This window comes from Podarcis liolepis (assembly GCF_965112155.1).
Source record: "Podarcis liolepis genome assembly, chromosome: 13".
In the NCBI taxonomy this organism is placed as follows: Eukaryota; Metazoa; Chordata; class Lepidosauria; order Squamata; family Lacertidae; genus Podarcis; species Podarcis liolepis.
Window position 1 is genome coordinate 43,354,285 of NC_139573.1, and position 15,237 is coordinate 43,369,521.

The 15,237-nt window shown below is 44.1% G+C and overlaps 1 protein-coding gene across 2 annotated transcripts; it reads right to left on the bottom strand.

Moving 5' to 3' along the window:
* Positions 1-606: 606 nt before the first annotated feature.
* RETREG3 (reticulophagy regulator family member 3) lies at positions 607-15,149 on the bottom strand (the record flags this gene model as incomplete). 2 transcript variants are annotated; one of them, XM_083470008.1, is made up of 9 exons in its annotated part: positions 607-3,354; positions 3,986-4,118; positions 4,775-4,857; positions 5,730-5,867; positions 6,439-6,523; positions 7,086-7,212; positions 8,307-8,337; positions 9,943-10,049; positions 14,727-15,149. In XM_083470008.1, 9 exons carry the CDS (start codon positions 14,978-14,980, stop codon positions 2,906-2,908), a joined length of 1,407 nt encoding a protein of 468 aa, XP_083326134.1. In that variant the 3' UTR covers positions 607-2,905. The 2 variants fall into 2 exon arrangements, with proteins under 2 accessions (XP_083326134.1, XP_083326135.1); XM_083470009.1 differs by having other exon boundaries at positions 8,307-8,334; positions 14,727-14,980.
* Between the last annotated feature and the right edge of the window lie 88 nt (positions 15,150-15,237).

The following is a 15,237-nucleotide window of genomic DNA, read 5'->3' on the forward strand; positions in this document are numbered from 1 at the left end:
TCTAATATTGTTCATAGTGTAAGTACCGCTTAGAGATTTCAAAAAAAAATGAAGTTGTTTTGAAAGGCTTTTAAAATAAATAAATATACCTGTTTTGTGTGGGTTAGCAGAACCAAACAAAACCTACGCAGGACACTTTAAAAGTACTATGATCATGTAGGAAGGGGGTGGTCTTGCTGTTCTTTTTTGTGCTGGATATTATGCACCTGTGCAAATTTTCATCATACTTACCTGGCATCACTCCAAACTGTGGCTTGAGTGAAGCCAATCCAACCGTCTTTAGTCGTGGCAAGGTCAGTGGCCCAATAATACTTATTGCTTGATCTGAACCAGGAAAGCCTGCCATTAGCACTCAGTGTATGCCTAGATAGGGGCAGGGACGCATGCAATGTCCCTGGGCTCCTCTCTGGCCTTTGCACTTGTAGCTTCAAGGTCCGCTAAGGGTTTCTAAGCATTTTGGAGCCAGGTTCTCAATCACAGGAAGCTTTGCACATCTAAAAATGAGTCCATTAGGGACATTAGAGATAGGGCTTGCATGTGTACCCATGTCCCATTGAAGTATCTCTGTATTATAAGTGTAGCACTGAAGAAACCAAGAAACCGGGCTTGTCTCAAATTCTTTATTTTGCACCAGTTAGGGCAGAAAGAAACACTCAATAAAAACAAAAAAAAAGTATCATCCCACTACTGATACAGTGGGTAAGGTATGGTTGTTTTATTGCACTAAAATCTTGTTCTAATCCACATAACACAAAACCTAATGAAATAATGTCAGTTTCCCACCTCAAAAGTTATCAGCATCTTATTTTAAAAACTTCTGCAAGATGACAAATTACTCTATAAACTTCCACAATATTGGCTGATTTGTAAACACTAAAAAAGGCAGTTAAACACCATGATATTGCCACACAAATGCTACCAAAACCAAGCTGTTTCAAATATACAAAGCACCACCCTCTTGAGTCTTTTCTGCAAGAATGTGCTACTTAGGCATATAGCATCTACATCACATTACTGCTTGGCCAAGAAAACAATAGGCAGCGTATCACAGAGGTCTTCAGGTGCGAAGTTGGAAAAAATATGTAAACGCCTAACTACAGAGCCTGAAATAGGATGCAAGTTGAGCTGGAACTATGGGAACCTAGAAGGCTAATTGGATATGCAGGTATTCAAGATGGTTCAGTTCAGCAGATTCACAAGTTGTGAAAGTAGACTGGAAACCTTTTAAATAAAACTAAAAGTAAAAGCACAGCATTTATTCAAGTCTCTCTTCAGTCCACAGAGGGTTATCAGAATGGCTTTGCACCAAGAATCATTATTTCTAAGGTGCACTCTTCCAATCTTTTTGTATACAAACCCAAAAAGTCTGGATGTGGTGTTCTATAAGGGAAGATATGGATCACCAACTTACTAGCTGCAGCACATAGCTCCACACAGTATGTTCTGTGAAGGTTCTTTGCAGGTCTGAGACGCTGGTTAAAATCATACCAGCATAGTTAACAACTTGTGCCGGTTTTAATGAAACAAGGAGAAACAGGTATCAGGGGTCCTGTGAAAATCCACACCAAAACATTAGCAACATCCAGATGCCATTTGTAAATGGTTTATTCTTGAGGAACACAGCACCATCTTCACAGCAATGCACAGAGTGCAACCAAGATATGGGAATTTGTTACCCCAAATCAGTCATCGAGCCAATCTAAATTTGGTCTTCAAATACCTTTAGCCAAAACAATGCTGCCGCCATACTGATTGCAGAGATCCACAGAAATGATGATATAGTCTCATTTTGTATTAACAGAGGCTTTTTCTAATGAAATATTCTGAAGCCGTGATCCCCACTTTTATGCTCTACTTGCAAAACTGCACATATTGTGGGTGAGCAGGCCCTAGGAATCTGGCTTTGCTACTCGTTTTCATCTGTGATCCTAGGCTAAAAAAATTCTGTAGCAGCTATATTGTTTTCTTCAAAAAGAGGGGACCATCTGAGAGCATAAAACATCCATGAATTCTGAAACAGGTGTCAAATGACAAGTGCATGGACACGTCAGACTGACAGACCCTTTGCCACTACAGACTGCAGACTGTTTAGAGAGGAAGCATGTTCATGGTTCCCGCATAGGTGCTGGCTTTGGTGACAGACAGAGGGTAACTAGGAGCCAAATCTTTTGTTGCTTCTGCCCAAACCTTTATGGTGCAGGGTGGAGGGCATTTTTAGTGCTGGGAACTTCTCTGAAATAGTTAATAGTAAAGTGTGTGTGTGACTGTGTGACTGTTTGCATGAGTGTCCAACCCACCAAAATATTATTGCCATTATCATGTGCGAGAAGAGCCAGAATAGAGCTCCAGAAGTTCAAAACATAAGGATTTGGGGTCATTACGTGCAAATGCTTACTGGGGATAGATAGAGGCTGCTTCCTATACCTTGCAGATGTCAGGGTCCCATACAGAGGTACACTCAGTTAGATCTGAAGATTTCCTTCTTACAATCAGCAGCTGGGTACAAGTCACTTCCATCACTCAAGAGATTTTAGAACTTGTTCTTTATCTGGCTTTTGAATAAAAGCCAATTCCTGTTGCCTGACTCCTGTTGCATTAAACACAAGCTGAGATCTGTCTTCCAAGGCCCGATTTGGAACGTGAACCACGGCAGCAGGACATTTTGGCTTTGAACAAAGAGTGCAACACACAGCAAGCTAGAAAGGTGAAGGGCATGGCAGGTTCAGCAACAAATATCTTCCGGTTCTGCACCAGAAGGGTTTTGTTCTAAAATTCACACTGTCTTCCAAATTTGCCCAATCAGGCTATACATCAAAGAATGGGGTATTATCCTACTCCTGCACAAGGCTCTCCGTCTGTGCTCCATGAGACAGAAGAGCCACAGCAGGGAAGGGAAGACAACTGTTTATTGGCCGCGGGAACTGGATGGATCCATCTGATTCAGCTCTGACTGATCCAGCAGTTCGAAGTCATCTCCTTCAGCATCCGTATCAAGCTCCGAGCTGGAGGTCCGGAGGAAGGCCCTGGCACTTTGCTGCCGTCTGTTGCCAGGCACGGAGCCAGACTGGGAGGCTCCTGACAAGGCCAGCTGGATCATTCCTCTGGTTACAAAGCCAGCCAAGTCATCTGTGAGGTTGTGCATTAATGGCAGGTTACCTAGGATATCCGAGGTCACTTCCTCCCGGTCATGAGAAAGTCGCAGCTCTTCCTGGCCTTGCCCACGGCAGGCAAGGCTTGGTATGCCTATGCTGGTATCATCTTCATCGTCTATGCCTGTCACCTCAGGGTTGATGGAAGGGAAATCTGGAAGATCTCGGGCAAAGGATTCCTCAGGGTCGCTGTGGCCATCAAAGTCTATTGAGAGAGAATTAGTTTGGCGAAAAGTCATTACTCGATGTCTTTGCCTACCACTAAGTAGTCTAACTTCCTATTGGAAAACAGGCAATAATTTCTTTAAAACTATATTGTCTTCCCACAGGGATCTATAATGTTGGGGGGCAAATAAAAAATTAATAGAGTTATGAAACCTATTCCCAAATACTTGACTGAGCTGCCTCTTCTGCATGAGAGATAAAATTTACAAAGCTTCTGTACTGCAGCAGACCTCAGAATTGAATTTGAGGTACCAAGAGCTAACTATCTGGGTTCTGGCATTCTTAATTTGCAAATGGGTCTTAAAACAATCCGACAGGCAGAAGCCTTTCTAACTCTTAACACCAGAAAGTTCCCATTTCAAAGAATAAAATTCCAGATTCTGTCACTCCGTGGACCAGTGTACTCAACGTCTGCCTGCACCAATCTTTGTCTGCTTCATTCAATGTAAACTACAAGCTTTTTAGAGCAGGACCAAGGCAAACCTTCACTTTATCCAGGTTCTGATATCTTGCCTTTTTTATCCCAACAACCAACAGCTGCAACAGTACGATTAATATGTTATTTGGTAGCAACTATGTTCTTTAATAACTTTGATAATAGCTGTCCTCACCTTCAGATCCCTCTGTCAGGGGGGTTTGACCTCGTGAGAGATTAAATGTCCCATTCTCAGTATAGGATACTTCTGCATCAGAGTGCTCCGAATCAGAGATAGCCAGCTCTTTGGCAACTATTGCATCATCCAACTTGAAAAGAAGCAAGTGATAAAAAAAAGATCTAAGCAAGGTAATTTTGGGTTACTGGAGAGCACACATACCTCCATAATGCCATTCAACACCACATGGACCCAGAGACATTCCTCTCAGCAATGGAAATGAGGAACTTGAAAGCCAGGCAATGCCCTCCAGTTCTTCATTTCCATTCTGGAGGACTTTACTTCATTTTACAGCCACCCAAGTAAAAACTCACAGGCCGCCTTGCTGCTTACCCTCCCCCATCCCAATCTTAGCAGCACCCTATCTTACCTATCTGTCTAAACCACAGAGCCTAGGCCTTGCCAATCAGAAGGTTGTTGGTTCAAATCCCCGCAACAGGGTGAGCTCCCGTTGTTCGGTCCCAGCTCCTGCCCACCTAGCAGTTCAAAAGCACATCAAAGTGCAAGTAGATAAATAGGTACCGCTCCAGTGGGAAGGTAAACAGCGTTTCTGTGCGCTGCTCTGGTTCGCCAGAAGCGGCTTAGTCATACTGGCCACATGACTCAGGAGCTGTCTGCGGACAAACACCGGCTCCCTCGGCCTACAGAGCGAGATGAGCGCTGCAACCCCAGAGTCGTCCGCGACTGGACTTAATGGTCAGGGATACCTTTACCTTTACTCTTTAACAAGTTCCATGCCCTATTTACCGTGGGACAGAAAGCAGCAAGTTCTTCTTCACTGTCGCTCCCGTCAGCACTAGCAGCATGAGGGCTCAGCATCTTTTGTCGCACTGCAGAGAAATCAGGGGACGGAATAGCAGTTATAAATGGGAAGGAAACAGCTCTGCATGCCCATAAAGAAGCCAAGCAGAAGAAACAGGTGTGATCCAGAGAGAAGACTTTGGGATTGCAAACCGGAGGCTGCAGAGGGCAAGGAGGGGCACCCCAAGAGCTAAAATGCTAACTGTAATGGCTATGAGTTACTCGTGCGTAAACTGGTGCCTCTCTAGGCTAATTTGCCTTGTTAAACATTTCTGACTGCACAGCCCTGCCTCACGTCGCTGGCAGAATCCGTCAGTGGGCGTTTCTTGAACCTCTTCCAACATAAAAGTTGTTTGACACCCAGTCTCCTCCTCCTCTCACTGCGCGGGAGTCTTCTGCGCAGGGAGGGCGTGGGCAGCGGAGGACCTGGGCTCTCCTCACTGATATCCAGTGAAGAGTCCTGGAGCCCTCTCTCCGATTCCCCCATCTGCCCCCCTTTCTCCCTGGTGTTGCGCTGATTAGCTTCCCCCTCCACTGAGCTGTTTCTCCCCCTGCTGCTGGGTCCTTCGCCAGCATCATCTGGGAGCCTCCCCTTCGCCTCTCGCTCTGATGTCAGTTCCCTGACACTAACTGACCACTGTGCCCTAATTAGGACTGCAACAATTCCAGTCCCATGTTAGAAACAGTTCGGACATTCAATTGCTCATCAATTGTGGGAAATGCTCATTCCCTTCCTCCCCCCCACCCCCAAACTGTGGTCAGGGATGCGAGGAACATTCTTAGGTAACTACTGATTCATTCAGTGTTTTCATCCGATCTTCTCAGGTTCCTCACATCACCAACAAGAAGAGGTAGCAGACAAGAAGTGGGTGAGTTGGTACCAGCCCTGCACAAGACTTACATTGCCTCTCCTTATGTTTGGACATCATGTAGCCATGAACACTGAAGTCCAGCCGCTGCAGAGCTGGCTCCAATCTGGTGTACAGGCGGTGACCCAGCCGGTGGTAAACAGCAAGTGGCCACAGAAGAATGGAAACCACTGCAGGAGAAGGATAACAACAGGAGGACTCAAAGAAGGAACTTTTGGAAACTCAAGGCAGTAGAAACATAAGATGATTGGAACCCACTGAACTTGAAGCATGGGAAGCCCCAACAAAAAGTTATAATTTGGAAAAATATTTGGACTTTATGATATGTATTTGGAATATTTAATGTGATTTGATTGGATTGTTAAAATGGAAGACTTAATAAAAATTATTATTAAAAAAAAGGAAACCACTGCAGGAAGAGGATGATTAGAGGGTTGGTGCTCAATAAACACTCTCAGACGGCATTTTGGGATACAATATAATACAACAGAGATATCATGTATTATATCATACATAAAGATCTTATCTAAACGTATAGATATGTTTGTGGTTTTATTGTTTGCTTTGTACTTTCTTCTTTTTTTGTAAACCACTTAATGGACTGTTTAAACATTATGTACACACAAGTTTGCAATGCAACCGACTTGGAACAGCTCAGAATAACCTTGTTTGCAAATGCTCTGTACTTTCAAGTGAAGGGCAGTCAGTTGCCCAATCCCCGCCCAGCATACAGATACTCACTTGTTAGATAGGCAAGACAGACACCTGGAATGTACTGGCCCAACACAGCCAAAAATGTGAGGACACCGCAAGCCAGAAGGCAGAACTGAAAAACAAAACCCAAAGTTAGTCTCTACTAAATTAAAAAAGTGAGCAAAGTGGCTCCTACAGCTCAAGATCATACAGAGACACTGCCTGCTGCCAGCAAGCTCACTGCTTGGGAACAGAGACCAAAACAGAGGAATTCTACTTGAGAAGCTTTGCATAAGCATTAGGAGAGAGGGAGGGAGGAACATCATGAGCCACAGCTGCCTTTGGACCAAGCCCTGGAGTGATTTTGACAGAATCAGGGCAACATTTCTACTTTGGAATGTAGGTGGAAGCAAGACCAGTCTAATGAAAGCTCCTTCTAATAGGATGGCTGCAGTATTTTCCATTTTGGCATCCCATTCCTCTTCCCCTTTGTACCTGCCTCTCAACCCTCCAGTTTCCTTCTTTCCCAGTAATGAAGGCACCCTGTACAGAGCACTTTGTGTACAGTTACAGACGGATTATACCTCTACATAAATAAAAGAGTAATTCAAACTGTTGCTATTCTTTGTTCTTTGCTCCCCCTTCTCCTCCAACCCATTCCCCGATGGCTAGTATCAATGAGGACTGCTTTTCACCTTGCCAGGATTTTGCCTTTTGAAGCCCAACAGGTTCCTCATGAAGCTGTCTGCTGTGACCCATCCTTCTGCCAAATAGTGACATAGTTCAGGCACACTCAGCAGTCGGGGGTGGACATAGCCCCAGCTGGAGGGACAACAAAAAAGGACATCTTACCTTGCTGATAGAATATCAAGAAAACCTACTAGAGTTTTAAAATAGCCCTCTTCTCATTCCACCTCATCAAAGCTGCTCAGGGTTCACGTTTCACACGCAAGAAACGGACCCTGCATTTGAACTTGAAACCCACACTTGCTTAATCTGAGCCCTTTCTAAAGCAGCAGCACTCCCAAACACATAACCCACAGAAGTGAATGAAATTTTCTCAATTCATTTCAATGGGATATGTGCAGAAGAATTTAACACTGGAGGAAACCTTCTAAAGGGAAGACAAGCCACTCACATGTATTCACAATTAGGCTGTTTAAAGGGTGTTAATAAGTACTTAAATCTCCATGTCCTTGGCTGTGCACTCAAAGAGATTAAGGAGCAGTGAAGGGGTTGGATTTCCCCAGCTTTTCAACCCATTTTAACAGGAAAACTGGGGATTCTAAGAACCCAGTGCATGCAGAGTTCAAGGTCTCAGATTTATGTAGCTTGCAGCCTAAACCTAATTCAGTGGTACCTTAGTTTACACATAATCCGTTCTGGAGGTCCGTTTGTAAACCAAAACAGGTTGTAACCCAACGCATGCTTTCACCAATGAGGCCTCCAAAAATTTTTTGTTTGGTTAAAAAAAAAAAGGGTTGTAATCCAGAAAAAGGTTGCAAACCGGGACACACACTTCCGGGTTTGACGTGTTTGTAATCCAAAACGTATGCAAACCAGGACGTATGCAAACCAAGGTAGCACTGTAATGGTTTACAGCACAATACTCTACATGGCAACTCAGAATGATGTCCTATTCACTGGAATAGGACACAGAATTGCAACCTTACTCTGGAACCTAGCAGTAGACTTTCTCCCAAGCAAGCATAGGATCGCAGCCTTAGTTACAAACTATGAGAAGAGGTAGGTAAGCGACAATATTTAGGAGCAAGGGATCTTTCCTTTCATCCAGCCATGGAAGGGCATTCATTTGCCAATAAGGTTTAAATTAACAAAAAGCATTACAGCTAAGCCACACAAGCACATGTAACATGGGACATGCTACAAAGAAAAGGATATTCAATTTTTCATACCTTTCATTGTCTAATTCATCAGGTCTTGCTACTAAAACATTCAAGACAGATGAGGATTAGTTGTGAGGGAAATGCCTGGGAAAACTCTTTGCTGCATAATTAAAATACACAGATGACTTGAGAATAATGCATAATTGTTTTCCACTGACAGCCTGCAACTGAAAACATCCTGAGCTTAGTATTTTATCCTGTGCCCCCACTTTTATAAACTCAACTTTATTTATTATGTTTGTAATTTTGTACAGATGCAATTGTACAATTGTAGAAATGGTTCTGTTGCCTTTAGTTTACAAATGCAAACACTTTGTATTTTATTGCACACTGCTATTTTGTTGTTGTTTGTGAGGCAGTTTATAAATCTGCAAATATATTTAAAATGTATTTTAAAAATTAAAACACTGCTCAAGATATCTTCTTGTAATGCTCTTATTATTATAGCAGCCTGGGGGTGGGGCTAGCAGTCAATGATCTGGTTAGCATGTAATGCTAAACCTCACCATAGCTTAGTGAAAATGTGTGGGTTGCCAGAGAAGATATTAAGGTCAATTTGCTTTTCAGTCATTCATGTACCGTAATCTGAAATCAAGCTCATGGTCTGACACAAAAGTAACTCAAGTTTACCCTTGTTTTACAGCTCATGGTTTATCTTATGGAGACAGACCACAAGCTTGGGTTTGGATGACATACTAAGCCAAACTATGGCTTAGCTCATAGCAGCAGGACTGGAGGAACAAGAAACCACCATCTCCTCTCCCAAGGACCTGCGGCCTTGCACTAAACCATGATTTTGCTTAGCATTATGTGCAACCTGAACTAATACTCTTTTAGTTCTTATCTGAGATGATAGTTCTCAAAATGCAAGCAGGCTTTCAATTGGGAACAAGTTTTTTAAAAATCAAATATTACCTCAGCTCCAGCATGTTAGAGAGAAAAACCATCAGGTTTCAGTCTTCAATGAAGCCTTTAAAACTACTGCTTTAATTTATTCTTCCATCCTTCATGAATACAGCTTTCTATATCATAAACTACTACTATAGTCAACAAATAATTTTTTTTACCATGGTTACCTCCCTAAGAAATTATACTATGGTTTTGTTGAATTGACTTGACCGCTTTCAGACTAAAATATAATTTAAGATATACACCAAGATGTTAGTTCAATGCTCAATTTAATGATGAACTAAAGCCTGGACTGCATGTCTCTATAACCAATAAGAAAAAATATCCCTTTGGAATATGTTTTAACATTGATAAACAAAGGCTTTTTCTGGAGCTAGAGAACAAAAGCAGATCTTTGAAACATCTGAGATCTGGGTAAGTGAACTTGGAAAGCAAAGCTCCTACACATGAACAAATAGTGAAGATGCAGCAACCTGAAATACAAATCCCAATTTTCCAAACCGCCAGTTTCATTATGGTGGAATTGCTCTTCTCCTTCCCACCATCTGAGCAGCCAGGGAGCCTTTTCAACACTATCAACTCCTAACCATTCATTTCAACTAGGAAGGCGCCCAGTTTACAAGATCTTTGTCAATGACTGTTTTGATGAATGAGATCTGCAATTTCTTGAGTTCAGAAATGGGGGTGGGGGAAGAGACCACAGCTGAATTCAAGGGTCAAGTGGGGAAAAACATACCTCTTATTTCAGGCCATATTTTATTCTTCCACTGATCTAAACACACTATTAGTATCAGGGTGAAAGCAACCAAGAATATCAGATGAAGAGACGTCAGAGCAAAAAACCTGAGGGGAAAATAAAGCTAGTCAGTACACAATTTTCCTCTAGAAATGTTACCTTAAAAGCAAGAGCTGATGTTAGGCCATGGAGCAGGAGAATCCCAAGATAAATAATCATTGCCTTATGATTGGCAGGAAGAGGTTAGAAAACAACAGGTAAGGAATGGAATGTATCACAACAGCTTTTTGGAGTATATTTCCATTAGGGTTAAATAATGTGAGAGAGACGATTTTGTGTGTGTCACCTCTATGACATCCACCAGATATCATCCTGTTTCTGATCAATGATCTGAAAACTGATCATTTTAGCTATTCACTCTGCCAATCAAGAAGGAAACTGACATTTATGGCAGCTGCAGCTTATTTATTATCATTATATTGAAATCTTAAGCATATGAGTTGCTATGGACAGGAACCAGTTTACAATGGCTTGTACCTTCTGGCAGAACAATGTTTAAAGAGACAAAGATCAAGGGGAGAAAAATTGTTCGGCATCAAGTGTCAGGAGTTTGCAGAAAAGCGGGAGAAAGCTTAAAACTGCCTATGGACCACAGAAAGATGGCTGTGTGTGTATATATATTCTCATGTTATTCTTATTTATCTCTTAAGAGTCATTATAAACAAATGAGTATCAACATATCGGGCATTTAGAAAGTATTCAAGTCAGTGGTCACTTTCCACTCAATTACAACCAGAAGCAAAATCTGCAGTGCTAGTAAGCTGTGAATAAGAGTTACACAGCTTTCTATAGTCAAAATTATTTTTACCATAAATGTAAACATGCAAATAACTTTGTATCCATGAATACAAAAAATGATTGATTACACTTTTTTCAAACTGAAACACTCAGCAGCCAACACAAGATCCTTGCCATTATGTTTCAACATAAATTACTATGGATTTTACAGTCTTAATATCTCTGGTAGGCTAAGCCTGAGCCTTGTTGAATGGCTGCAGTCTGTTAGCAAGAGAGATACTCAGCGAATGCCAAGAAGCCTGTTAAGTCAGTGAGAGGCAGAACCACTCAGCAGTGACACACAAAATGACATGTGAGCTCAGAGGTTCTGTTTTTTCCCCAGAAGATTTGAAGACTTGCTTGTTCCCTCACTGAATAAGAGCAGTGTGCTTGCTCTGCAACGATTAGTCAAATATAATCAGTATTGTTGGGAAGGAGCTGCATCCACCAGAATCAGAGACAGATGGCTATTTTCAATCATTTAATGAGAAGCAGCCCTTGGGAGAAAGTCACAAGCCATCTGTAGCACTAACGATATAAATGATCAGTCTGAGGCATGTAATAAGGGGCTCTTCAATGAGACCCAATTACACACCAGTACTTGGCAAGAAGATACACAGAAGACCTCAGGCTCCTATCAAGAACAATGCCAATCTTTCTTTGGTGTCCTACCTATGGAATTAACACACTTCAGGTCTGTTTTCCAGAATACAAATTACCGGATTTTTCGCTCTACAAGACGCACCTAGTTTTTGGAGGAGGAAAACAAGAAAAAAATATTCTGAATCTCAGAAGCCAGAACAGCAAGAGGGATCGCTGTGCAGTGAAAGCAGCAATCCCTCTTGCTGTTCTGGCTTCTGTGATAGCTGCGCAGCCTGCATTCGCTCCATAAGACGCATACACATTTCCCCTTACTATTTAGGAGGGGGAAAGTGAGTCTTATAGAGCAAAAAATACGGTACTTGGCTGATAAATACAGTACAACCAAAGGAAATGTGTGTGCATTTAAAGCAATCTTGCTGCAGTGAAGGTCATACTGAATGGGGAAACTTCCCAGGGCTTCACCCTATAACAGCAGGTTATCAATAATAGATTATCAAGCATCAGGGGATTTCCCTTTGAGAGCAGGGTAGACCAGGGTTCCCCAATCACTTGTGCAGTGTGTAACTGCCTGCATTCATCCTCTGCTTTTATTAATTGCAACTGAACTTTTTATTTCCGGAAGTAGGTGAGCAGGTACATGCTTACGCTCACATGAAGGCAGTTCAGGGGACTACACATTTCCTATTGTTTCCTTAAAAGCACTGCTGCAGCCATAGCAGCCTGGTGCTCTGAGAAGCAGTCTGTCACAATGAGACACCATTACTCTCTAGAACAGGGAATCAGAAGTCTGTAATCTGGCTTTCCAGAACCACTTTCTGGAAGCATAGGCAGTGACCACATAAGAGGCAGATTTTGGCTGGTCAAGGACAAAGCTTTGCTCTGCTGGGTTGAGAATCAGTCTAAGAAATTGAAAGGGGTTCTATAAAGGGTGCCTGAACCTCAGGGAGGGGATCATAGCTTTGCCCATCGATGCTGAGTGAAGCACTAGGAAAGCCTAAAATCCTAACTTTTCCATCCAGTATCCAAACAGCTCCATCAAGTCTCCAGGCGTTCCCATGGCAGGTGCAGGGTTGGCCAGCACACCCATCACTAGCCCTCATGATTCATAACAGAGAGCAACTGAACTCTGTCAATTCAGCATGCTCCAACCTGCCTAACAAACCCACATTATAAAACAGATCTAGGCAATGACTTCTGCCGGCAACCTTTTCCCTTGGGTCTAAGTCTCTAAGAGTACACATGAACTTTCTGGCTAAGAAAAAACTAAAGCAAAAATAAGATCAGTTCAAATCTCACTTTTGGACACAATGAAGGCTTCTATTGCCATAAATACTTTTATCCCATACACTAGATGTTTTATCCCATACACTAGATGTCAAAACACTAGATGCAAGCTAGCTAGCAAGCAGAATTGTCTTCACAATGGAGGGTGGAGAGAGGAGCTCTTCCTCAGTCCATTACTTTTTGCTTTTTTAATCAAAACTGACAACAGGCATGCAAACAGGAGGAATTAGCAAGGGCAATAGCATATTGGCCCCAACAATAGGTCAATTGCTAGAGCACGAGACTCTTGATTTCAGGATCTTGGATTCGAGTCCTACATTGGGCAAAAGATTCCTCCATTGCATGGGAACACCATTGCAGGGGCTGGACTGGTCCCTTTCAATCCTACAATTCCATGATTCTATGACTTCTACAAATTCTCCAGGAAGCTGCCAACCCCTGGACTGGTGGTAAGAAGGGTGATGGGGTGGTAGTGGCAGCTGACTGAGGCCAGCCTGAGGTTGGTGGCGCAGTGTCCCATTCCCCAAATGGACCATCCTCCAGCAAGTCCCTTTCTTCCTAGCCACTAGGCCAGGCTCCCTGACAAAGCACTTGAGACCAGTGCCCACCAAGGCTGCCACATAAGCCATCCTTTTAACCAGAATACCATAATGCTTCATAAAAAACATAATGGATATTCCTCTTCAGAGACTCATTTCATTGGGAGAGTTTAAGCCACCTGTTGTAAGGCAGGATAGCCCACCTGGTAGTCCCTTGTAGTCAGGGGGAAAAGGTGGGGGTACAGTATAAATAAGCATATAATTGTAATTATAATAAATAACAACCAGGGATAGCTCTGTTGGTAGAGTATGAGCCCCCTCATCTTAGGTTTGAGCCCCACCTCGGGCAAAATATTCTTGCGTTGCAGGGGGCTGGACTAGATGACCCCCGGGATCCCTTCCAACTCTGCAGTTCTGTGAAACGAAGCTAATAGAGTATTTCAAAAGAGGTATGCAGCCTGCTTCCACGCCACTCAATGAATCATAGAATCATAGAGTTGGAAGAGACCACAAGGGCCATCGAGTCCAACCCCCTGCCAAGCAGGAAACACCATCAGAGCACTCCTGACATATGGTTGTCAAGCCTCTGCTTAAAGACCTCCAAAGTAGGAGACTCCACCACACTCCTTGGCAGCAAATTCCACTGTCAAACAGCTCTTACTGTCAGGAAGTTCTTCCTAATGTTTAGGTGGAATCTTCTTTCTTGCAGTTGGGATCCATTGCTCCGTGTCCGCTTCTCTGGAGCAGCAGAAAACAACCTTTCTCCCTCCTCTATGTGACATCCTTTTATATATTTGAACATGGCTATCATATCACCCCTTAACCTCCTCTTCTCCAGGCTAAACATGCCCAGCTCCCTTAGCCGTTCCTCATAAGGCATCGTTTCCAGGCCTTTGACCATTTTGGTTGCCCTCCTCTGGACACGTTCTAGTTTGTCAGTGTCCTTCTTGAATTGTGGTGCCCAGAACTGGACACAGTACTCCAGGTGAGGTCTGACCAGAGCAGAATACAGTGGCACTATTACTTCCCTTGACCTAGATAACTTATTACTTCAGATAGTGCTAATAAACAATCAACAACAACCTGGGACAGCTCAGTCTGAAAAGCAGGAGCCTCTTGATGATGATGATAATAATAATAATAATAATACAGTAATGATTTTTTTATACCTTGCCATTTGGCTGGGTTAATGCCAGAGTCGTGGGTTCCAGCCCCCCTTTTTTTGGGGGGGGGATTCATGTATTGTAGGGGGTGGGACTAGATGACCCTCAGGATCCTTCCCAAGCCTGCAATTCTATGCCTTTACGAAACAAGGTACCCGACACCCCCCCGCCGCCAAAACAAAAGCAAACCCCTGAAAAGGATATTCCCTCATGATTTGTTACTTCAGGTACTGCTCAGAAGCACCGCCGGAGAAGGAAAAGCTTCACCCCCCGTCAAGCCCGTTTCCCGCCCGCGTCCCCTCGCCTCCTTCATCCCTCCCAGAGGCCCCTTTTCCTGACCCCCCTCAGCCCCTCGCACCCGAAGGCGGCGTGAGCTCCGGCCCAGCCCAGCGCGCTCCTCGCCGGCCTCTCCCAGACGAGCGTGGCCTGCAGGGCGCTCAGCGCCGGCTCGTAAGGCCCCAGGCGGCCCTTCAGGTAGGCGCTCAGCGCGCGCACCCGCCGCTCCCGCTCCGACGCCGCCGGGGCCTGGGCGCCGCCGCCGCCAACGCTGAGGGAACCTTCGCCGCTCCGGCCGCCGCCGCCTCCTCCGGCCACCGCCGCCTCGGCCTCCATCCTTCCTCTCTGCCCAGCGTCACCGGGAGACCCGCGGATAGCGGAGGAGGATCATCGTTCTCCGTCACCAACGGACACCGCAGAGGCAGCGGCACTACCGCCGCCGCCGCCTCTCGCACACTCGCATGGCCGCCCCCATACCGGCGACAACATAGGGCGGCGCCATCTTGCCGTACGGAAAGCGCGCTTCCTGCCGTTTCGGCGCACGCGCGTTGCCAAGGGAAGACAAATATATATATTTATATACCGGATTCATA